General features: G+C 41.9%; 1 protein-coding gene across 1 annotated transcript; it reads right to left on the bottom strand.

The window, feature by feature from the left end:
* Positions 1–855: 855 nt before the first annotated feature.
* On the bottom strand, positions 856–25,370 carry tspan17 (tetraspanin 17). The gene is made up of 8 exons (XM_034291862.1): positions 24,717–25,370; positions 14,423–14,473; positions 10,755–10,901; positions 9,709–9,879; positions 8,108–8,233; positions 7,919–7,966; positions 5,247–5,363; positions 856–5,003 (listed from the first exon to the last, which is right to left on the bottom strand). Exons 1-8 carry the CDS (start codon positions 24,807–24,809, stop codon positions 4,938–4,940), a joined length of 819 nt encoding a protein of 272 aa, XP_034147753.1. The 5' UTR covers positions 24,810–25,370; the 3' UTR covers positions 856–4,937.
* Between the last annotated feature and the right edge of the window lie 1,602 nt (positions 25,371–26,972).

Consider the following 26,972-nt stretch of genomic DNA (forward strand, 5'->3'; position numbering starts at 1 on the left):
GGGCTGCTTTGCTGCCTCAGGGACAGGCCATCTTGCCATCATTGAGTTTGTACCAGAGAATTCCTACGGAGAATGTTGGGGACTTGCATGCAAGAAAACCCTCAAACATGATGCAGTTGAAGAAGTACTGTAAAGAACATGATACAGTTGAACCAGTACTGTAAAGAACATGATACAGTTGAAGTACTGTAAGGAACATGATACAGCTGTAGCACTATATCATGTTCTGTACTGTAAAGAGTGGGCAAACATTCTTTCAAGTTGATGTAAGAGATAGAGTTACAAGAAAAGGCTCCATTAAGTTATTTCAGCCAGCGGGGGGCAACACCAGCTGTTCTTAAACAAGGGGTGTACTTTTGTTTTTCTGTAGAAATAAATGATAGCAAAGAATAATATTTTAGTGTTTACTTGTTAATTTATGTCGGTCTGTAGTGAAGCCTAGATGACATCCATAATCGAATTATGTTTATGAAAAACATAAATTTTCACTAATGTATATACTGCTATATTAATCAATGGCATCCAAATTACCATTATTTTTGTTAAATGCATTTATTTATTTTACTCTATTATTCCAACTGTTGCTCTGTCGAGAGGGAACCGGAAAGAACGCATTCCAGGTCCGTAACTTGTGTTTCTTGTACATATGACCGCCCAAACTTTTTCAGATTTTCAGTACATGACCTACAATTAGCAGAATAATCCCTTAACAATTGTCGCCATCTAGTGGCACACATTAAACATTACATTTTCAATAAAAATAAAACAAGATTATGGAGACTTCCTCCAAACCAGTCAACAGGTGGAGACTGACAAATATTTGTTAATGAATCAAATCTTGTAATAAAGGCCTGATATTTTTCATAAATCCTTTTTATTTAATATGAAAAAGAAGCATACTTGTAACAATTTACAGTGTAACAGACCACATCCGACAATCATTCCTCAGTCATTATCTAAATTTCTTTACAACACGACCTTTTAAGATGTTTTTTTAAAAAAAAAACATGGCTAAAACAAACCAATTGAAGAGGCTTCTTTTTATTCACGTCTGTTTTATCGACAAATGGGAATTCAAGCAGTGAAGGGAATAGTGTCTTAAAAATGTCCCCAGTGAAAATACACAAATGCTACAATAAGAATTGTTTTCATAAAAATGTCTCTTTCGTCATCTTGAATGGGAATGCATCGCTATGTCAGGCCTGGCATCATCATTGTAGTGATAAGATGTTACAACACTGTTTCAAGTTCAGATAAACCTACAAACATTGTTCGCATACTGTCACTTTTCTTCTGAACCGTCACATCCTCACAAGGTACAAGGGAATGTACAGTATGGCACATCACTTCTGGGGGACTCGTCTGAACGACTACGAGATTCACAGCACCTCTCCGCGTCCGTCTGACAGGCAAACGGAAACAAATCCCACCTCTAGCTTTAAAGGACATTTTCTTTCAGATAAGCTAGATGTAGGAAAAGCTATAAGCTTTCAGGATAATGTAAACACAAGTGTCTTAAAGGCTTTGAGGGGGAAAAAGCAACAGCAAAAACTAACCGGTTAATGTATTAAACCAAGGGCAAAATGTTGGATTTTACAAAACAAAGAAATGACTCATGTTCTATTTAGCACCAGTCCAGTATGTTTTAATCATGAACGCACACGTTTGGACGTGACCCACGACGAGACGAACAGGCTGAGTTTACTTAATGGATTATTCACTCTGAGCTCTGAGAAGACCTCGAACCAACCCACATGCACTGGGAACAAGTCCACATAGGCAGTCTACGTGCCAGTCAGTCTACGTGCCAGTCAGTCTACGTGCCAGTCAGTCTACGTGCCAGTCAGTCTACGTGCCAGTCAGTGTACGTGCCAGTCAGTCTACGTGCCAGTCAGTCTACGTGCCAGTCAGTCTACGTGCCAGTCAGTTGGGAAACCACACCAACCTCCCTCACCGTCAGGCCTTGTTTTGCTGGATAATGACAACTTGCGAGACGGCAAGCGCACACAAAACAGATGGCAATCGTATGGAATAGAAATCATCCACGTAAACAATGTTTTGCTGTAATGAAATTGATAAAGCAGAAGAAACATTTCCGATTCCTTTCTAAAGTAGGTGGGAAGTGACTGGACACAGAAAGGAACTACAGTAAAACAACTGAAAATGGAATGCACAAAAGATGAAAAAATTGTTAAAATTGAAAAAAAAAAAACATTGACTATATTTGTGTTGCGTTTTCTATTCACATTTCTGTTTCACATTTGATGTCCATTCTTTTCTCTACTGAAGGGGAGATCGGGAGATAACGTGAAATATGGATGAATGTAGTCTGAGGAGTGAAAGCCAATGGAATTGGTGAACATCAATCTTTCCCTTGGGACTACTCCTACAATACATTTCGACTTGAGAAAAAGGCAGAGTATGCAAGGAATTAATTACATAAGGAACCAAGGAAATTAAGATTCGTCCACAGGTATACATTCATGGTATGGAAACTCCTCCACCCTAAGGAATTATGTCATTGAAGTCCTATACACTTCCTTTAACTAGAGACACGCCTACTTAGTGAAAATTAGGCCATTAGGAACTTAACATAGAAGTAAATATCAGACAAGGTATCACAAGGTATCATGTTACGAAGGCCACAAGAGACAAAGGTAAAAAACAAATAATCAGCTACATATGGCGAGTAAACAGAGAAAAGTATACAAAAAAGAAATAATCTCAAATGGTTAAAAAAAAAAAAAAAAAAACATGAGACTCAAATGTTAAAATAATCTTTCTTTGTCTACATCAAATCCAGTTCACACTGACTTACGTCTGACATATTCAGGGCAACCAGCGGGGAAGCGACTGGTCCATAAATAGTCAATAGCTTTAATCTGATCACCATTACAAGGGTTTACTACATTGTCACCAATGTAGAACAAGTAGACACCTGCTTGAAATACAAGGCAGTTGGACAGTATAGAAGAGAGAGATAACAGAGCTCTTGGACTAGCAGAGAAGCATAGTAAATTATGCACAGCTAGAGTCAAGTCTGATATTACTACATCCACCAACTAGGCAGAATCCCCAAAATGTGGATGTAGCTGGGGGACCCATACCACCTCGGAATACTTCCCCAATGGGAGGAGGTATGATAAGTTAACCAACTGTCCAGTGGCAAGCTGCACTTTAAACGGGCAAATTCAATTCCAAACTTGGACCAATGTATGTATAATGCTACTTATCAGAGGTGCTGAAAATGTCCTCGGACGACCAACTCTAAACTCAGTAAAGTTAAATAACACCATGACACAACGCCACATTGTGTATTTAAAAATAAAGATAATATTATGGCAACCACTTCTATTCCAACACTGTTAAGCTTTCAACCTGGTTACTGTTACTTAGATATAAGATTCAGGTAACATTCCACAATTTCCCATGGTTTTTTAAATCCAGGTAGGAAGATCCCATTTGGAAATTTGGAAACCTACAAAAAGGATATAGGTAAAAGCTGGAAATATTAAAATAAAGGACCATCATTTTGCAAACTTACTTTATAATATCAATCCTCTAAGAGGTCAAAAAGCAGCATTCATGTTATATTGAGAATATTTGTAACTATTGATAAAGATATTAACAAGTATTTGTTATTCTATACAAACAAGTTAAAAAGCTGTCAAAAGAAGAGGGACAAAGAAAATATATACTTTAAAACACACATTAGCAGGGTTAAGAAAAGGATAAGAAAAAGCATAAAACAACTTTGACTGTAATATTTACCACAGGTGTGTATCATAAATCTGAACAAAAAGAAGCGGTTATCTGACTTCAGAAAGGCCTGGCTATCTCAATAATTATCTGTGGAAGCCAATTCTCACATTTCCTATCTTTGCGCTAAAGTTATTTCAGCTCACACAAACTGAGCTTTTTTCAGTGGTCACATCAGCCAGCCAGCCGGTAAACTAGTGAGCCAGCCAGCCAGCCAGCCAACTAGTCATCTAGCCAGCCAACCAACAAGTCAGCTAGCCAGCCAGCCAACCAGTCATTCAGCTAGCCAGCCAACCAACCAGTCAGCCAGTCAACAAACCATTAATTTAGCCAACCAACCAGTCAGCCAGCCAACCAGTCAGCCAGCCAGACATCTAGCAAGCCAACCAACCAGTCAGCCAGCCAACCAGTCATCGAGCAAGCCAACCAACCAGTCAGCCAACCAACCAGTTAGGGAGCAGTCCACTCCACCATATATTAGACAAAGTGCTGCTGAAGAACAGATGGTAGTTAGGTATGACAGACCCAGATTCTCGAATGGGTGTCAGAGAGCCAAGGGGTTTTAGGAACGAGCTGATATGGATCCTGATGTGACTAGTGTCGGAAAAACAAACATTCCCAGGTTTTGCCAAAATCCTGTTTGGGGGGGGGGATTTGTTAGATGACAGAATCCTCTTACCAAAATATCTGTAAAACCAAGGAAAATTCTTAAAAGATAAACGTTGCATCTATATGGGACTGAATCTCTTCTTGTGCATCTTCTTGGTCTCATCTCATCCAGGCCTACCCATCTAGTTCTCCTTAAACCCACCATCCTCATCGGGAGGGAATATTCCTGGGAAACTGTACCACATGAATACAGCCAGGGGAATCAAAGTCTAAACAACAGAGTAGCACTTACAAAGTCAGCCAGTTTAACCTGTCTGCATAATTGCGTGTAATAAACTGTGTTGTGTGTGTGTTGTGTGTGTGTGTGTGTGTGTTGTGTGGTGTGGTGGGTCTTGGCCTGTGTGTTTTGGTGTGTTGTTAGTTCCCAGTCCAGACAGGACCATAGGTTAAACAGTGCTCTTTGAATTTTCAAAGCTCAGCCTCGGAGCGTTTCGGGGGGAAAGGTCCTCCAACTTGATGTGGAAGGTCAAAGGTCAGACGTACCCCACCCTCTCCAGAGGGTCCTGGCGTCACCAGTTGGACTTCACAGCCTTGACATCGCTCACCAAGTTCTGAGCAAGGCATATGCCAAATATCTAAACAGGAACAGGATACAACACCACACGTTAGTTAAATTGCCTGAAGTTGACACGCGGCAGGAAACGTGTGTTACTCTCGATCACCAACAGGTGGCAGTCAAACAAAGCACAATCACCCAGGAGTGATGGTGACTTTGAATACAGACATGATCAGCTACTATATTTTTTTAATTCTACAGATGATTGAATACGTCATCAAAGTAGGGCGCTACAATTGAAATTGGCTTCTCCCCTCCTTACCTGTAAAAGTGCAATGCCCACAAAGAGGCCAGCTACAATGATCAGGTTGTCTTGAAGCCACCTCTCAAACTGCCCCACACAACCCTTGGTATAGATAGACTTCTGCTGGTCCAGCTCCTGGTGAAGAAAACAGGAAAAAATAACATTTTAAATAAAGTGCCTTCCTCAGTTTGGAGAGGAACATTTTGAACACTTGGTTAAGCCAAACAAAACCACTGGCTGTCGGAACGTAACTCAGAACATGCAAGAATAACCAGTTACACATGCATCTCAAGGGAGTGCTATCCCATTTCATACAGGACATAAAAAATATGTACTATAAACACATGTACTATAAACACATGTACTATAAACACATGTACTATAAACACATGTACTATAAATGCATTATAAGCGAAATGGAGAGCCGTTTGGGACGGATTGGCTGTGTAGTACTGACTTAGTGGCAGAATTACAACCCTGTATACTTCATACTCGTTAAGTGTTAGGTTTAGTGTAAACGTTAAAATTCGGGTAAGGGTTAAGTTTAGGTTTCTGGTGATAAAGTTATGCAAAGGTCAATAACTTTGCCCGTAAGGATAGACATTCCTAAAGTATGTGTGTGTGTTTTTTTGTGAGTGCGTGCGTGCATAAAGCATGATGTATTTACTGTGATGTACGCACGATGTATTAACCACAATAAATTATTAATTTTGAATAAATGATTTTAAGAATATAGCCTTGTCATTCTGTTCCCGTGTCAGATTAGACTACAGCAATAAAGAAGTGTAATTTAGACGTGGCACAGAGACACTGGGAGAACAGGAGGAGGGGATGGAAATGCCCTCCTACACAAAAGCATCTTTGTTCCCAGGGACACTCCACCATGGAGCCTTTTGTTCCCAGGCTAAAACCTGGAAACCTTACTCTCCACCAATGGGGAGGTAATGGTTTTTCCAAGGCGTCCAATGAAAGGCTAGGACATTGCTGGTTGTTTCTGAGGATGACAGTGAACTTTAATTGTCTCTCCTTTTTTCTACCTTCCTCTGCTATTTTCTTCCTCCCTCTCCCATTCTACTACTTCCCCCACCCAACCCACACCAGCAACGCACAAATAAACTCAATCTACCAGTCTGTTGCAGCGGGAAACAGTCAAACCTATCAGTCTATAAACAGTACGAAACAGTCAAACCTATCAGTCTATAAACAGTACAAAACAGTCAAACCCATCAGTCTATAAACAGTACGAAACAGTCAAACGTATCCGTCTATAAACAGTATGAAACAGTCAAACCTATCAGTCTATAAACAGTATGAAACAGTCAAACCCATCAGTCTATAAACAGTATGAAACAGTCAAACCTATCAGTCTATAAACAGTATGAAACAGTCAAACCTATCAGTCTATAAACAGTACAAAACAGTCAAACCCATCAGTCTATAAACAGTACGAAACAGTCAAACCTATCAGTCTATAAACAGTATGAAACAGTCAAACCTATCAGTCTATAAACAGTATGAAACAGTCAAACCTATCAGTCTATAAACAGTATGAAACAGTCAAACCTATCAGTCTATAAACAGTATGAAACAGTCAAACCTATCAGTCTATAAACAGTACGAAACAGTCAAACCCATCAGTCTATAAACAGTACGAAGCAGTCAAACCTATCAGTCTATAAACAGTACGAAACAGTCAAACCTATCAGTCTAAAAACAATAGGAAGCAGTCAAACCTATCAGTCTATAAACAGTACGAAACAGTCAAACCTATCAGTCTAGAAACAGTACAAAACAGTCAAATCTATCAGTCTATAAACAATAAGGAAATCAAAAAAATGTAACAGTGAACTCTGGTCGAGTGTTGTGAGTGGAGACATTTGTTTTACTATACTAGTAAGAACATTTTTGGGATCACAATTAACTATTAAAAAGTATAACATTTCGAACTCCTAACCTAACCATAAACCTAACCACTAAAATAACCCTAACCTTATCAGCAAGCCTAAAAAAGCTATTTATACAAATGGGGACTGGCAAAAAGTCCTCCCTAGTCATGATTTGCAATGGTTATTGATCCTATACTTATGAGGACATGTGGACCTTCCAAGAATAGTAACAGACACACACAGAGTAAAGAAACACACACAGACAGCAGAGGAAAGCTTAACCCACTGAATCTTGAATTACAGAGCTGGGATCCTTTCCAGGGCTATAACTGTAGCCTAATTAGCACTGTCAGAAGAACACACTGTTATTAAAACCTAGAGTCCTGAATGTTAGCTAGCTAGCTACTTAAAGTCACAGCGCTTTTCCTGTGTTTTATACACAGTACACTGCCACGACATAAGGTTAAAAATACAGGGAAATTGTGAAAATTATAATGTCCGTTTTGTGAAAGACATGTTTAAAAAGATGGCCTGAAACGTCGGACGGTTTGGCTGGGACGAAGTTTCGGCCTGGCCCTGTGACATCACCTGGCAGTATACTGGTTAGTGTGTCACTTACAGACAAGCCCTAGCAAAACCTTTGCTCAAAAACACCTTTGCTAAAAAGCAATTTTTCTTCAATTTGACCTATTATTATTTTTTAACTAAGAACAATACATGTATGGACTGTTAGCCGGAAATCTTCTGATACAGGATAAAACAGTCTGCACAGGACCTCACAGGTAGGGAGAAAGTAAAACCAACCCCTTCAAGTCGCACGTCGTAGCCACACTGTGTGTTCAGGACGTCCTCCTTGAAAAAAATACAACGAGAAAGGTTGTGAGAAGAAGTAACTGATAATTCACCCACCCACAAATGCAAGCTGTTTTTGTTATTTGCCATTCACAGCATGTAATTGTAGTTCATAAGGATCCACGTTAGCATGTTTCTTACGGCTGGGTCTTTGATGCAGCAGGAGAAGGGCACTCCACAGCGCTCCCTGCTGGGGTTGAACTCAGTGCAGTTGAAGTAGATGTTCAGGTTCCAGTCATTGGGGCCGTGGGCTCCACAACAAGACCACTTAAACATGGGGGCAGGAATAATGGTTATTACACGTTTTATAAGCTTTTATGAGCCTTCATGAATTCCTGCCGCAAGAGTCCAACTAAAGGAATCAGATATAACGCAGTCCAACTTACAGAAACACAACTTGCAACACAAGGAGAGGATCAACAAGTTCACCATACAGAAGGTGTCCACTAAAGCAACCGATTTCATTAGGTCTTGTGTATCCACAGATCAAGAGAAGTCAGTCTAGATTATAAAACTAATCAAAAGCACCTTTGGCCCAAATCTTCTAAAGTTAGCAATTATTTCTTGTCTGTCAGACATGTCAGCTATTTTGATCCAACTCCCCCGTCAGATTCTACAGAACGCGAGATCTAAGATTATCTTCTACAGAACCTGGTCTAGGAATTGTTTTTCCCCGAGAGATAAGCCACGATCCATAAACATCTTGATTAGCATCAAATCCACTTATTTTCTATGTACACCAACAACCCAACACAAACCCACCTAAACACAGACACACACGTGCAAACAAACAAAACGATCACGGACCACAGCACCGCGATCCGCAGCAGGCTCAGGGACCCACAACCCTGGACAAATATATTAGGCTGTGAATCAGTGTTATGCCAGACTGAAGGGGACCGTAAATCTCCATAAACAACCCTGTACTTTAGTTCCCTCAGCCCTCACAGGCCTTCCTCCTCATTCATTTATTTCATTCTATCCACTGTCTTCGTTATTCATTGTCTTCTTTATTCATCACACTGTACTTGTGTGTACACACCTACGTACGTACATATGATGTGGCCGGTTGCACGGCTGTGCTTGTCTTAGGTTGTCCTGGTTTCAAAAGTGGGATCATACCCACCCATCTTCACTGACCACCTTCCCAGCCCTGTATAAGGGACTGTAGGAGGAGGCACCGTCAATTAAACATGTTGCACAAGCTAACAGCAAACGCCACATTTACCTCCTTGCATTATTAGCTATGCCACTTGCACAATGCTGTGTCTTTAAATGCAGGTTCCTTCTGTACTTGACCCCCACCATCAACCACAATGCAAAAATCCTTCAGAATTCCAGATGATCCCTTCAGGTCCTACAAAACGCAATTGGTTCTTAAACAGGGCATTTATATCTTTAACCTAGATCTGCTTAGGCAACAAATTCCTGTGTGAAGTCTACAACATCTGGCTGTATTCAAATATTCCTGTGTGAAGTCTATAACATCTCACTATACTCACATATTCCTGTGTGAAGTCTATAACATCTCACTATACTCACATATTCCTGTGTGAAGTCTATAACATCTCACTATACTCACATATTCCTGTTTGAAGTCTATGACATCTCACTATACTCACATATTCCTGTGTGAAGTCTATAACATCTAACTATACTCACATATTCCTGTTTGAAGTCTATGACATCTCACTATACTCACATATTCCTGTGAGAAGTCTATAACATCTAACTATACTCACATATTCCTGTGTGAAGTCTATGAGGTTCTGCAGGTCGATGTCATCGCGGTAGGCCATGACGTTGTTGTTGATGAAGAAGTTGAGCTGGTCTTTTATCCAGTCTTTAAAAACAAAGGCCAGGATGCCTGCTGTCAGCTCCAAGAAGAATATCAGGCCCAGGAACACAGAGAACTACACCAGAAAACATTAAAACATATGAATGTTAGAACACAATGCCTACCATCGGTTCTAAGATGAGTATTAGGCCCATATAGATAACTGTATATACGGTCCCATTTCTAGCCTTGCGCGCTGAACAACTGAAAGCAGCTCGGAAATAGACTAGAGTCTCAAATCATCAATTTACTTTAAAATGTTAAACATGTAGAGGGTTAGGAGGTCTTTCCCATGCCAAAAAGCTCCATCAGCTTCCCAGCACTAGATAAGTAAGCTAGCTAAGACACAGAGTGACAATGAGCCTTGTGGTGCAGACCGGTCTATCATTCACAGGCCACTGTCAAGTGAGCTGAACCTAGTGACACGTTGTGCTATGCTCAAGGTTTGTGTAGAGCAATACATGTTTCAGGCTTTTTATGACTAGTGGTAATTTCCAATTTGGTTCTAAACTACTTGTAGAAGCTGACAGGTTATCCTATTGGTACCAGCATGTACCTTCTCTTATGAATGCGCGCAATACCTCAGTAACAAATCTAAAATGTGTGTGCGACTTTTGAATGTGTAAAGAGCAGTACCGAAGCTGGGAGATAACCTCATGCAGGCGTTATGGCTCATCAAAAACATTCGGCTTACCGAGTTGAAATGAAAAGAATCAAAGAAAAAGGCTTCATGCCAATTACTCTCATCACAGATCCTAGGATGTTATCACCTGGCCACATTGGATGAGAAGGTCCGAGGTCCCTTCGGTAATAGCTCTTTTTCCCCCCCAGTTAGTTTACAGAAGGCAAGCAGCGAGTAACCAGCGAATCAGATAAATATGAATATATATAACATCATAAAACGGTGGTTCCACAAGCTGGATTCAGTTAAGTAAAATCATGATTCCTCACAAATTTGAGCAGGAAGGTGTTTTCCCTGAGCGCTCCGATGCAGCCGGCAAATCCCAAGATAAACATGACTCCGCCGACTACAATGAAGAGCCACACTGGATCAAAACCCCCCAGGTCGGTTATGGACGCCATGTTGGACAGCACCCCCTGAGGAAAGACAAGAACCAGAGAGTCAGAACACACTGACCCCCCCCCCCCCCCCCCCCCAACTATATATATTTTTTTAAAGGGAGACTTCACAATAATTTAAATGTTCATTACATGCCACAGTTATCGGTTTTCCATTTAAGTACGAGCCGGTTAAGGTATGTTTTGGTAGGCGTGTCTGTCATTCTTTTAGACAACGGTAAACATGTTTTTATGCAGGTGAAAGTCCTAAAAGGAACATTATTGGCTGTGAGAGACAACCTCACTGTGGGCATTGCCTAATAGGATCTTGAGGTTGAACCGCAATAAATCTCTTGCAAGGTGGAATAGAAAATGTATTTGAACCCTCGGGTCAGCTCATGGTTCAGAACTACTATTTAGCGTGATGTAAACGTTTGATTTAAAGAGAATTTTTTTTTGAGTGGGCTGAGATAGATAGTCAGCTACAACACAGTGAGGAAATGGAGCAGGATCATCTACACACGTTGCTAGGAAGCCTAACAAACCAGTTTTCGGGTGATTATCAGAGACTCAACGGGGTCTGGGTGCGGCTTTAAAAAATGTACCTATTTAGGACTATTGCCTAACCTCCCTAAATGGAAATGTGATGTACTTTAATCTGAGGACTGGTGCCATGGGTTTCAGCAGTGTGACATGTTCATGTCAGCTCTAGTGCATCATTAAACCCAGTTGATTTAGATCATGTACTTAAACCCAGTTGATTTAGATCATGTACTTAAACCCAGTTGATTTAGATCATGTACTTAAACCCAGTTGACTTAGATCATGTACATGTGATTTAGATCTAAATCAACTGGGTTTAAGTACATGATCTAAATCAACTGGGTTTTAATACATGTATTTAAACCCAGCTGATTTAGATCATATACTTTTTATTCATTTATAGTAAACCCCTTTAATCCCCTTTTGCCATAGCAGCAGCTACTCTTCCTGGAGTCCTAACACTAAACATCACAAATAACATGGATTCAGTGGAAATGCACAATTACAGACTGGCAGGAAAAGGCAGGAAGGCGGGCCTCCCTCCCCCAACAGCCAGCTTCCTCTATAACCCCCTGAGGCCATGTTCTGGTGCATTACAGGTGACTACTCTTTCACTGTCTCTTTAGCTGTTCTATTCACCCGCTTTCTCCCTCAAGTCAACGAGCGCTTGTTCACACACCAAAAACCTGCGTTCCGAAAAAAAATATATATATATGGTGTAAACTGCTTGAAAAAGTTGACACTGTATATTTTTAATAGAACGCAGGTTTTTAGGTCAAAAAAACATGCCTTTCCAATTAAATGCACGATGGGAAAGAATGCACATTTTCACACAATTAAGGATTGGAATAATGTCAACCGTCTCTGGTCGGAGGTCTGAGCTCCAGCTTATTTACCACCCTATCACTCGTACCCACACGTGCATGTCAGGCTTCATGTCCAGATATGGAACAGACCTCGACGGCACCACAGCCAAGATCTATTCGTCATGGTTACAGAGGAAACGGTTGTTTGTCTCGGATAGGCCAATCCGATCATAAGCCCATACGGTTAATCATCATGGATTATATGGCATCATTAGTACTTAATGTAGCCTACCTCCATTGTACTGGTAAAGAATCTCTTTGTTACAAACACATCTATTCTTTGAATGAATAAGCCCGCAGGGCATTACCGACACGTTTCCACGTTGGCATTAGCAATTAGCTTTGTGACGGATCCTTTTCTGGCAAATTCATTAATTAACTGACCGTTAAGTAACTGTTAATCGTTAACAAGGCTAGTAATGCATTCATACTGCACAGGTCCCTCAATGCTTCACAGAACATCGACCTTCAGTTTACTGAGAGAGAAAAAACAAAAGAGCAAAAGACAGAATAGAGAGCAGTGGAAAAAGAGTAACAGAGAGCTAAGGGGCTAGATGGAGAGCAAGAGAGTGAGAACACAGAGAAATAGGGAGAGCGGATATTAAGAAAGATGCAATAAGGAAAGAGAAAGGGGAGCATAAAAGAAACAGACAGAAATGAGAGAATGCACTTTTCTCCTATACTGATGATCTAATATCTAATTTAATCTACAGTATATAATCCATGTAATCTGTTTTATCAGTGTAATCCATATAATCTGTGTTGTACCAATAACAGCCTAGATACAAAGAAATAAATAACATCTGATGGTGATAGCTGCCTCGCAAGATGAATATACGATGTAAACCATAAGGTAACGTCCTTGGCAGTGACAGCGCAACAGTAAGGTTGTCGATCGTACTGCGAGCATACGGGGCAGAATGTCCGTCTGTCTTAACTTGGCCTCAATTTTTTTTTATAAACATCTCTTTTATTTCGTGTGCAGCGGACTGACTGCCAGAACGTGTGCGCATTTATACGCGTAACACTGTTCTGCACTGGGATCGCAAATAACTCGGGCCAGGCAAATCGCTGTTGAAAACCCTGTTTGCATGTGATGCTTGACGACAAACAGAACGCACTCTACGGGTGAAGTAATGGGCGTCACATGTTCTCCAACGGAAGAAGTTAAACGGGGTGCTTCGCAGAACAGCACCCGGTATTGTACTGCACACGGGAGAGGGGGGGGGGGGGGTGCGACCTCTTTACACGAGGAGGATATCGGAAATCAATGGAAGATGGAATTATAATGACAGAATCAGAAGTCAAAATGAGAACAGACAGCAGCACTAAACAAGTTGGCTTTCCTTTACACAAAAGAAAAAACTGTATGGCGTTGGTAGTTGGTGCAGAAAGCGCATAGTTGTTTTAAGTTCCATATTTGCAATTACCCTGGTTAAAATGAGCTGGCAAGTTGAATTAACTTCTCTTGGATGGATGCAGTTGAGACAGCAAGTGCGTAATCAGAAGTAAAATCTCGGTTAGGCAGGCCAGCATGATTCTTCTTAATTGCTAACATCACCCACATGGACACCTTCTCCTGCTACTCTGGTTCCAAGGTTCAGCTAATTAAGTAGATTTTTGTTTTCAACCTGCTTATGATGTAAAGGTCCTGCACATATAGTCGCTCGGTTCGCTACTAGAGCAAATAGCACACCCCTTTGTTTAGTTTTTAAGGATTTCGTTGAAAGGTCACGGTGTAGATCCAGATAGGCACATTCAAGAAGTTAATTGAGGGAAGTTTTGCAACAAAATTAAATAATGTGAGCAAATCCTGGGATTGAAGGGCTGATCTGTGGACAGTGGAACGTTGCAGTAGAAATGTACTGGGTTATCCATGTACGTCATAACAATGATGGTATGTTGGGACACGATGGGTGGAAAAATGGAAAACAAAAAACACGGGCATGTTTGATACAGGCTGTATTTTAATAAGACAAAACTGTCAACAGCACGAGTCCTCTGTGTGTAATGACTTTGTTCCATCAGCCCAGTTCTAAATAGCCTCTGGTTAGTTGCTTTGGTTACAACAGGCAGCCGTAAAAAAAAAACAAGAAGAACTACAGAAATGCTACTGCAGCAATAGCTGTGTTTGGGAGTGTGTGTTCTTACCTTCTCTGCCCATGCCCACAGCCCTATTCCCAGGAAGGATGCACCCAGGAGCTGTTTAAAAGAAGAAAATAGTTAGATGACTCAACTCCAACACTTTCATAATCCACCAGAGAACAAATGATATTCATACAGTAACCAGGACATAATTCACTTCCCATCGGAGCACAGACAAAATTCTCAGATGTTCTTTTTGTTGGTTGTCCCAGAGCACATTCAACGGCCAGCCACCGCGACTGAGAATGCCTGCACCAAAACGACAACAACAGTCACCAGAATGCGATGAGAAAGAGCAACCCTGAGCAAATGTTAACTTCCCTACGCCAGACATCCATTCACTGGGTAGGCATTACGCAATGAGGCAGCACCAGTAGGAAATACAGTGGCTTCAGAACGTATTCAGACACCTTCACTATTCCACATTTTGCTGTGTTATTGGATGTATTTCTAGCATCAATCTACACACAAAGGGAAGACTATACAAGTACTGCTAAGTACTGAAAGTCCCCAGGAGCACAGTTGGCTCCTTCATTGTGAAATGGAAGACATTGTGAACAACGAAGACACTTTCCAGGGCTGGCCATCCATCAAAATCCACTTACTAGGCAAGGACAGGGAGGTGAAAAAGAACCCAACGGCCAGAGCTAATAAAGCTTCAGAGTGTCTTTGCAGAGATGGGAGAACATGCCAGAAGGAAAACCATCTGTGCAGCATTCCATCGTTAAGGCCTTTATGGTATAATGCATTCCTGGATGCCACTCCTGAGCAAAAAACTTATGATATGCTGTCAGGAGTTTGCCAAATGGCACACAAAGGATTCTGAAACCATGAGGAAGAATATCCTTCTGAGATGAAACCAAATTCAAACTAACAGGCCTGAATGCCAAGTGCTCGTTCCGGCAAAAACAAGATACCGCTCATTACCTGGCTAATACCATCCCTATGGTTAAGCATGGTGGTGGGAGCATCATGCTATGGGGATGCTTATCAGTGGCGGCGACCAGAAAACTGGTCAGGATTGAGGGAAGGATTAACAGAGCCAAAACAGAGGCAGGTCCTTGAAGAAAACCTTTTTCAGAGCACATATAGGACCTGAGACTAGGGCAAAGATTTCTTTCAGCACAACAATGATCCGAAGCACACAGCCAACCTTGCTTGCGTGGCTTTGGGACAAGTCTAGGAATGTCCATCAGTGGCCCAGCCAAAAAGACCTGAAGATAACAGTTCACAGATGCTCCACATCCACTCAGACAGAGCTTGAGATGATCTGTGATTGCGGAGTTTCTTCCTACAAAATGCTGGAAAGGGTCGGAATACCTGTGTACAAGAGATATTTCCATTTTTTATTTTCAGCAAACTGGCAAACATTTCTAAAATGTGTTTTTGCTTTGTCATTATGGGGTTTTGTGTGTAGAAGGATGTCAAAGAAGTCTATGAAAAACAAACTCTGATTCTATTTTAAAAATAAATGAAAAATGTATTACAAACATGCCTTATTCAAAATAAGGCCACTTACTCTACTTTGGCCAAAATGTAGGCCATTTCCAATAAACCCTGCTAAAATAATAGTGTACCCTAAAAAATTGTAGACCAAATAATAATACAAATTATAATAATAATGATACTAAAATGTAAGATTATTTAATTTGGCAATAATGCAATGTTGAATGGTCAAGTTAACATGGAATCCCCCAGATAGTCAAGCTACCATCTTCCAGTACTTTGTATAGGTCCTGTATGCCAGTGTTTCTACTGTAGGTCTATAGAATAGCACTGTGTTGAAGGTGAGGTTGCCTGTGGGACCTAGCTGGACAAGGGCAAAACAACAGTCCCTCTCCTCTTTTTGGGTGTGTGTATGGATGGTCACACAGCGGCTAGCAAATCCCCATTATCTCCATAACAGTAGGATTAGCCTGTGGGCTCTTGGGCGAAGCACTCATAAATCCATGTGATCCTGTTAACCATAGTCTCCCATAATGTGTGTGTGTGTGTGTGCGCGCGCATTTTCCATATCCTTAATCAGTCTAAACCTAGCCCACACAGCAAATCCTCAGAGGATGACTCAGAGGTCTACATAAGCTTTTATGGACACAATGAATCATTCAATGAATTACACCTAGGTTCCCGATGATGTCGATTATAAACATTCATCGAACTCGGAATTTCAGTGTTGACCCGTCGTTCCAGAGATGTTCTTAAGGGGGGAGACGGCAATCTTGGCAATTTTCTCCTTCAGAATATTTCTGGTTGTTCATTTGTAATTGCAGTACACTACAGGAAGTGCTGGGGGCAGTATCGCTTCCATTGTCTGCCATGACTGCAACGCTAGTACTCACGAAGAAGTATGAAAGACTAAAACTTTCATTAGTACGGGAGCATTTCAGCAAAAACATACCAGCAAAACAAGTTCAGTTTAAACACTGTAAAGCAGAGTTGACATTTCACGGCAGGACTACGGTGATGCATGAGCATCTTAAAAGCAAGCAGGGGCGCAGCCCCACCTATTGTCCACAGAGAGAACTACAACAGAATTATGTAATTATTTCTCAAAGATTACTTCCTATAATTTATCTATGAATATAGCATTTTCCTAAATTGCATATCATTTGTGTTAGGATTTTATTTCATGTTCATTGGTCCCTTTCTTGCTGCTTCAGACTGCGTTCTGCCGATTCGAGTTCGCAGTAATGTGGGGCTAGCCCCTCATTCACAATTCAATGTACATTGTATGTGCGAAAATATTACTACGCATGCTCAGAATGTTAGTGTGATCAATGTACATCACACGAATTTGATGCCAAGTGGGGCTGCTGGTAAAAGTAACCACAGGTTTAACGTGGAGTGGTTTTTGAAGAAAAAGTGGCTAACGATTAGCTTTTCCATGTCTGCCATTTGGTGGAGATGGTACTTGGTCGAGGACAGGTTACAAAGACATCTTTCTGAGAGGATTGCAGAACATGAGAGCAGCGGGAGTCATCTGGACAATGCTGTGAAACTGGGCTTACTTGGAAGGGTAAATGTCGCAGCCCAAGTTGACAGTTCATACAGGCGCTCCATTGAGCAGCATTACAAACAGGTGGAGGAAAACAGGTACGTTCTCAGTCGGATCATAACATGTATTAAACTGTGTGGAAAATGTGAAACCGCACTGCGGGGGCACGACGAGTCGGTGGACTCCCTGAATCCTGGAATATTCAGATGCATTTTCGAGAATATGTGTGAGGGCGATTTGAGACTTCAGAGGCCCTATGACACTCAGCCCATCTAGCACTGTACAAAACAAACTGTTAGACTGTATGTATGAAGTGTACAGGGAGGTGATAGCCAAGCAAGTGAACAAGACATAATTTGTTGCCATGAGACAACAGATGTCTCCTGTAAATCACAAATGGTGGTTTGTTTGTGATACATGTTGCCTGACAATACAGTGACAGAGAGGTTTTTGGAGTTTGTGGAAGTGAAAGATAAAACTGGACTCAGCCTCTCTAATAGCATCAAGGGTGTGCTGGAACCAATGAAGCGGGGAGAAAAGCCTATCGCTCAGACTTATGATGGTGCGGCTGTAACGAGTGGAAACGTCCGAGGGGTACAAACGCTAATGAAACATGGCCAGTTTGTACACTGCTTTGCTCACCAGCTGAACCTGACCTTGCAGCAACTTTGTTCAGCAAGGATGAACATCCTGAAGGTGTTTTTTGCAGATTTAACTGCTTTTGCCACCTTTTTCTCTGGCGCTCCAAAACGTGTTGTGGCACTTGCTGAGGCCACACAGAGACGCATTCCAAGGCCACCCGCTTTCGAGCTGTCAATGCAGTTCGGGAAAACCGTGCTGCGCTGCTCCTGTGTATGGAGGACATACGCACACAACCAGGATGGGATGAGGCCACCAAACGTGAGGCATACGGCTTGTCAAAAAAACTCTGGGACCGAGCCTTTCTGCAGCTGATGGAATTTTTTTCTTCTTTATGCCAGAAGTTTATGTTTTATACAACACTCTGCAAAAACAGAGCATCGATGGATCTGGGATTAGCAGTGCGCTCACCCGTTTCAAGGAGAATGTCCAGAATATGCGGAAGCAAACGGATGAATGGGCTGCCACCGTTCACGATGGAACAGACGAGCCAGGCCGACGAGTAACCATTGGTCAGGTTGTCCATCGATAGCCAGCTGATTCAGCAGGTACATGACTTCATTCCCAAAGTCATTGAAAAGTTTGCCCAGAGGAAGAACCGCCGTGCCACCTTTCTCTTCAAGTGAGCCCTCAGCCTTGGTGAGTGAAAGCATATTTTATCATCCTGCCTTTGTGGTGCTGGTCCGTGCATTGGTCATATTTTTGTGCTGGATCGTGTGATATAGATGGTGACGAGTGTCAGTGTTTCCATGCTTATCTATTAAGGTTGTTGTCAAAGAATGGATCTGTTTCCCTAAAAAGTTGTCTTTCCACTTCGTTGTGGCCTTCAGTGGTGCTGAGCTCATTGCTGTTTGCGTATGGCCCTGTAGGCACATTGGTTCTGAGCTTGGTTGCATTCCTAATTAAGGTTTGTAAATGTGACAGTGGTAATTTTACATGTGTGTGAGAGAGAAGGAGAGCAATTACACAAGGTCTCTCTCTCTCCCCAGTTTGTGTTCTACAACACCTGGTAGAAGCAAGCTGCTCTGTCATTAAAAGTGTTTTGTGGAGCCACGCTGTTTGTTGTGTTAAACAAACACATCAGTAGAGGGAGTTTTGTAGCTTTAATGGTACGTATCCTATATTTTACATATCTATATATATATCTTACATATAAAAACGCCACTGAATGCAAGCACCCTGGAACTGTGATGTTTGTTCCAGATGGGTAGGTTTGGGACCATTTTGTACTTTAGTCAACTAGCTATAATATTAGTATCGTAATGTTTGTTAGTTTACCCCTGTCTGAAATCAAGGTCTCATGGATGGTGCTGGCTGAGAGAACGCTATTTCAGTTGTTAGCTAACGCGTTACCCTGTCTCTTCTTCCCAATTTTTTTCCTTGTGTTGATACTATTGTTCATTCTGAATAGTAAACCTGCTGCAACTTAATGGTAGCTAGTTAGTCTGTGTGTTGGAGTATATCAGTAATTCAGTTGTAAGATATTTAAATGCTTTAATTAGTTTATCACAGATAGGGTATTGGCTATGCTATGATACATTACCTTCAACTTGTTAATAAATGCAGCTTATTGTTTTGTTCTTTCTGTTTTAGTAGTACTAAGCAAAGGCGTCTGGATGACTTTGTCCTAAAGAAAGGCTCATGCACCCCTCAAATGGCTGAAGTCTTGACAGAGAGCATCCTCATTTAAATGTATTTTATTTTTATTGTGATCACATATTTATGTTAGAAATAGATTTAATTAAGCTATCAAGCTTACATTTCATATTCATATGCTTCATGGGTCATTATTTGAATTTGCTATGGGAACTTATGTTACGTTAAGGCAGAGACTGGACAACTAGGTGACGTTCACAGGTGTGCAGACTTGAGCAGGTTAAGTAAAACATGCACTGGAGCCCGGTACAGGAGCCCCGCCCACAGGAAGCAGAGATGGAGGGTGTGACAAAATAAATTGTTGACTAAGTGACTAATCGAAATAATAATCAACAGATTAGTCGACTACCAAAGTAATAATTAGTTGCAGCCCTACTCTGTTGAAAACAAGATGCTGAAACCGCCAGTGAAAAAAGATAAGAGCCAAGACAACATTCAAACTAGATCACATTTCCAGTTTACTCTACATTTCATACTGTTTAAATCAATAAAGTAGCTAAATCATTGGACTCAATAAAACATTTCCCCAGGGCTAAAGAAACATGCCTGCAGTCCATGCAGTGTTTCTCCAGTTGTTATGGCTCCAACAGTTCTAGCTACATAAGATGTGTTTCAGCAGTTTTATGCTGCGGCAGTTAAGGCTACAGCAGTAACCCTCAAACTCAAATCTAGACCTTGAGGCCGGTTCCACACCGTTTTTCATATCAACCCTCCAATCGGGGACTTATTTTGACCTGGGGCACCAGGTGGGTGTAATTAGTGATAAGGTACTCCAGAAAACCAGCAGTCTCCCGACCTTGTAGGGTGAGAAAAAGTAGTTATGGCAAATACAGTTAGCCATGTGCAAGTACCACCAGGAAATCTTACATATTTGGACACGTAGATAGTTTCATCTACACTCATTGATCAAGGTAACCCAAGTTTACAATTTACACAAAAAAAAGATTTAACTTTGCAATAAAAATAAATGCAACTGCGGAAAATGTTAGTAATCAGTTGGACCCAAAAAAGGAAAGTAACCTGGGAGGGTTTAGCCTTCCATAAAGATTAGAAACGTGGGTCTGGTTTGGTCTAAAACATATGGCTGTGCGGTGACACATCACGCCATGATCACAAGACCTATTTGACACCCTAAGCAGAAACTAGATTTAATTTTTTTGGGGGGGGGGGGGGAATGCAAAGAACATCACTGTCAGAAGGATGACCTACAGATGGAGAAAAGTTCAAACCAATGACAATCTACACAGGCCAGGTCGCCCCACCAAATTCAGCCCTAGAGCTGTCAGATGCTAATAGAATTCTGTAAGAATCTTAGGGTAACATCAAGTTACCTACACACCTCTCTTGGCGTAATCAATGTTGGATTGCGTGAGTCAACTGCCAGAAATAGCCTGAACAAATTTGGCCCACATGGGAAGTCAGGAAGGAAGGAGCCTCTGCTCTCAAAAAAGAAAATCATGACACAACAGACGTTTGCCAGACAATTTCTGGATAAAGACCAAAACTACTGGAACAATGTGCTCTGAACAGAGGAGACAAATATGGAGTAGTTTGGTGAAAACAAAACACTGTCTATAAAAAGAAGAACGTCAAGAAAACCACAAAGCATGGAGGCGGTGGCATTGTGGTTTGGGGCTGGTTTTCTGCCTCAAGGCCCGACTTACCATGGTTCAGCAATGAATTTCATATTGCACCAGAATGTGTGGCCATCTGTCAAAAAGCTGAACCAAACATGAATCTTGCAATATGAAAATGACCCAAAACAGACCTCAATCCCATCAAAATGCAGTGAGGGGGAAAAAGCCCTCAAACATGACAGTTGAAGAAGTATTATAAAGAAGAGTTGGAAACATTCCCCTCAGTCGGGGGGTAACAAGCTAATCAAGCTAGAGGTGTGTTTAATTTTTCTGCACAATGAAATTGCCTCTCTGTAGATTTTTATGAATAAATTATTGCAAGGTATAATATTTCAGTATCTTCTTAAATTAGGTTAATTCCGATCTGGCTTTATCCATCACTGCTGAACACCAAATCGTTGAGTCTATCCTCACTGCCTCGATCCTTGTCTGCATTAGGTCTGACGTTAAGGACACACAGAGGGTGACACACTCAGTGAACACTCAAAGGCGCCAGTCCAGATGGCATCGCTAGTCAAGTCCTTAAGCGTGTCAACCAGCATGCAGCGTTTTTGGCGTCATCGTCCATCTGTCCGTCACTGGCTGTACTAAACCAACTCCATCATCTGTCCGACATCGGACAGAACATCACATCGGACAGAACATCACGGTTGTCCGAAGGCATCACGGTTGTCCGAAGGCATCACGGTTGTCCGACGGCATCACGGTTGTAGGCCGAACAAAACCAACTCAAAGTAGTCGGTCGACAGTGAGGAGGAAGTCAAACGAATACTCTGAGGCCCAGAGAACAACCTCTTCCTGAACATCTGCAAGAGATGATTGTTGACTTCAGGAAGCAGAGGAGGGAACACGCTCTTATCCATGTCAACAGGGCTGCAGTGGAGACAGTTTCGAGATAACCAGAGGACCCGTCAATTCCACTACTGTTGTCAAGAGGAAGCCACAGCTCCTTTACTTGTAAAAGGCGACTAAAGAAGTGTGGCACGCCACCCTGGCCATTGAATGAAACTGACCGGCTGCATCAGGCCCCGGTATTGGGAACTGACCGGCTGCATCAGGCCCCGGTATTGGGAACTGACTGGCTGCATCAGGGACCGGTATTGGGAACTGACCGGCTGTATCAGGGCCCGGTATGGTCCACTCACAACTCAGGGCCCATTAACAGGTGGTGAAGAAGACACAGCACATCTCTGGAGCCATGATCCCACTCCTCCAGGACATAAATACAATCAATGCCAGACGAAAGCATGCTTCATTTAACAAGGACCCTTCTCACTTCAGCAACCCTCTGTTCATTAGCCTACCATCAGACAGAATGGGACAGTACCAAAGCCTAGGGCGTCGGACCGTAAGCCGTCAGACTGCTGAACACCTAACCACCTACACATTGTATTGGCTGAGCACAGAAACAAACCCCAAATCACTCACCTAATCACTCAATGTATATATGTATGTATGTATGTATGTATGTATGTATGTACTACATATATTAATGTATTACTGATGATGCTATGTTTTAATAAATATAACAACAATAATAACAACAATACATCACTGCTATTTTCGCACATTTTGATGACTTATTTTTCCCGACCAGGGGTTAATTATCCTTGGCAGAAATACGGTGACACACATTCAAATTAAGGATCCCGTCAGGAATTGATTCTGATAACCCATTGATTCTGAGAGTCGGATTACACTGTAAGAACTGGAATGTGTCATTTCCACACCGCTGCCTGGCAGCACTTAGGACGGGGTGGATTCATTCAGTCACCCTACTGAGTACAGTGTGCTATAATGTTAGAGCTGGGAGAAAACAGGCAGATGGAATTCTAGTGTACAAAGTGAGGCTTAGGGTAAGGAGACGGAGTGTGTGTGTGTGTGTGTGTGGGGGGGTGTGTGAAACCCATCGATTAGACAAGCCTTGGTGGGAATTGCGGGATGCTGTATCTCAGGGGAAAGCAGTCAACAACACCCCCAGCCTTTGTTCTCGCCTGCATGCGACGCGGTGTGTCTGAGACAGAGAATAGAGGTGTAAATGAGTGTGTGTGTTTGTGTGCACATTCATACATGAATGAGTGTGAGAAACAATACCGCCACATAGTGCCTCTAGGTCAGCACAAGAGCACTGAATGCACTGAAAGGACTGTTTGGCGAGGGGGGGGGGGGGTACAAGCAAGGCTGGTATTAAGGAAAGGGTGTGCTTTGGGGGCTGTGTAACCTTTCCCCTTAGCTCAGACATGTTACATGTTACTTGTACACTCTCTGCACTGAGGAAAATGTATATTCAAATGTATACATGGTATATGACAGGTTTTTATACTGACATGGGACATCTGGCAACATGGAGACAAGAGACGTCAAGTCCGAGTGAGGGAGGGACCAAAAGGGCAAACGAGGAAGAATGGGGAGGGAGGGGCTGAGAGGTGACGCAGGTTGAGGAAGGGGATTGTTGCTTGAACAGAGGCTTTTCTTATGACAGCCATGGGGACAAAGAGGGGAAAGAGAGAAGGGATGGAGAGAGGGCCGCGTGGGAACTTTGAGCCCGGCGGGAATGTTGAGCCGGGCTAACCTTCCCAACAGTACAAGCAAAGTTCAGGCCACAGCACACTGCTGACCTCTGGGCAGTTATGGCTGGCACTGGGCTTCTTACTGAATACAACAACCCTTATCCCTGACCAGCGGCCTATCAGCTCCTCGTGTGACAGTGACCATCTTGACACTGACCTAGTGTTCCTGCCATACTTTGGGTGGTGTCTGTGGGTAAAGTAGACAAGCTGTGAGAGTCGCCATTGTAAGGTTAACAGTCAGGGAGGCAGCACACACCCCTCCCACTCTCACACACACACACACACACACACACACACACACACACACACACACACACACACACACAGCGCAGAATGTAATTTACTACCTACTTGTGTTGGCCTTCTACTGGTCAACATTACTATTACACTATGACTGCCAGGAATCACACAATAGACTCAACACATACTCTCTCACGCATTTACTTTCAGAGACTGACAGATATTTTCCAATCAGCTAAGATAGGTAATCAGTTTATGCAACTACAGCAAATTCTCAAACCATAATTCGTTTAGAGGCGCAGAAGAGGTCTTCATTCACATATTCTCGTTATATCAGTAATAGAAACCACTAACAGCAGATGTGACTAACAAGGAAACAGCAGTTTGTTTGTTTCATAATGAAAATCAGAACGTTGCTCTCCTCAATACATTTTGTGACAACACCATCTGAACTGGGGCAGCACTTGAAGGTCTGCAGTTAGTAGTAGGCTATGTTTAGTAGAAATATCAAACGCAGCCAGTTGTGATCACGTAATGGCAAAACAAAGCTTCAAGCTACTTACCCAGAATATGATGTTGAATCCAAACAAGAAATATTTGACACAACAGCTCACTTCGGCTCCTTTAAAATGCTGGTGTTTTCGACTGCTACTCATCCTTGTAACGTTAAACGTTGGGGCTAGCTGTTTAGCGCCACTGGTTGGTTGGTTCCCCTTGATAGTTAGCTTTTGCTAACCAAGAATCAATGCAAGTCAAAGACAACTTAGGTAGGTGCTATTTTAAAGCATCTACGCTAGCTAGCTAGTTCCATACAACAACACGAAACAAGCAGCCAACTAGCTAGCCAGCCAACCAAATCGTAAACATTTCGCCATCGTTAGCTAGCTAACTACAGTAGCTATTTCGCTGGAGTTAGCAAGCTAGCGTTAGGCTTCCTAACGTTAGCTAACAACAGACCTAGAATGGCGTTCAATGTGTAAATAAAAAAATATATTCATCTGAGTCGCAATCGATACTATCCCTAGTTAAACTGCTAGGTGAAAGATAAATCAAGGCAATGGTAATGTTTGTTTTCTTGATTTCTCGTAGATGTCTTCCGTTCGTATCATTTGGTCATATCACCTTTCTTATTGTGAATGTTCTGACAACAGTCGCTGTCATCATAGCAGGGAAACATCTTCAAGCCAAGAAGGTCCAAATGGGGACCTCTAGTGGAACCGTTAGGAGAAAATGTATTGTTACTGCTGTTTTTTGCCTTCTGCAGTAGAGCAGATTACGCAGAGACCTTGAGATGCTCACCCCTCGCGTTCACTCACTCAGCCTCTTTCGCAAAACCCATTTGGTGTTTTTGATATTTTATTTGGATCGCCATTATCAAGGAATTGCTACTCATTGTGGTGTCCAAACATAAATAAAACACAACAAAAAATGTTACGTAATGTAACAGCAGAAACACCTAATATGAGTAAGCAATTATCAATGACAAATACACCACGGCTAGTTCTTCTTGGCATCACGCAGCCTATATTGGCAATAAATCACAAACCCCAGAGATGCCTCATTAACCTGTTTCCAACGCAATTGGAGCTGTATAAGTAATGTCGTTTCATACCAGTGGTGTACAATGTCATTTACATACTGTCAAATCCTACTGTAAATCCAAGCCAGGGAAGCTTTTTTTGTGATATTAGGACCAGCTTTGTGATAGTTAACCATTCCAAATCTGACTGAAGCACCTCATTCACGATTTCACTTACAGTATGTCTTTTGCTGTTTTACCTGTATACAATGTTCTCTCATCAGTGTATATCAGGCTGGTCTCATATAATTTACGTAAATCAGGAAGACTCAGTTCTTACAGAGCAGATACATTATAAACGATGCCTTGCCTTTTTTCTTGGATGCTGCCATTGGACGTGTCGCAAAGCTGGTAGTATAGCAGCTGTCATTTATTCCAAAGGAATCATTACTTTAACAGCTTATGGGTGATGGCAACGCCAGATGCTCAATGGCTCTAGGGTATCTCTTAGGTAAATGATACATCACGTTTAGTACGACCACCAAACCTTCCCTCCCTCCTCAAGCTAAGTGGCAGGGGCAGAGGGGGCAGCTTTTGTGAATTAGACCAGCACGCAAGATGGCGGTCAAACTGCATCTGGTTTTGACTGGGATTCCCAGAGGGAAATGTTTAGGGCAAGGGTTTAGGGCTGGAGTATTCAAATCTGGCCCTCGAAGACAGTTCCATTCCCTTTCTTCATTGCAATCCCCTAATCAGGGACTTATTCAGATTTAAGACGCCAGGTGGGTCCAATTAATGATGAGATAGAATAGAAAACCAGCAGGCTCATAGGGTAAGATTTGAATACCCCTGGTTTAGGGTATATATTCAGAAAAAATTTGATTGGACTGCGGCCCCTCTACGTATTTTATTATATTCGGCCAGTAACTTTAAAATCAAAATATCTGCTTAAAGCCTCATTTTCTCAGCAACAGGTTGAACAATATCAATATCAGTCCCTGAAGCCTAACAGTACAGCTCCAACCATCCTCCTGTTATTAATTTCTTTGAGCAAATCATCAACACTTTCTATCATGACCATACTTAATGCCATCTACAATCTTCTGGTAAATAGTATTGTATTTGGTGGAACAGATGTTTCCGTAGGTTTGCTGAACGAGATTGTCAGAAGGGAGGTTCCTCATCCAAAGGAATTAATTAGTTAGAGAATGTATCCTTCCTTGCCTCCATCTCAAAACTCATTGGATGAGGAAGCCAGAGATCCCTCCTCTCTGACCTTCTCGTATAACAGACTGTAAGA

This window comes from Esox lucius, chromosome 4 (assembly GCF_011004845.1).
Source record: "Esox lucius isolate fEsoLuc1 chromosome 4, fEsoLuc1.pri, whole genome shotgun sequence".
NCBI classification, from domain to species: Eukaryota; Metazoa; Chordata; class Actinopteri; order Esociformes; family Esocidae; genus Esox; species Esox lucius.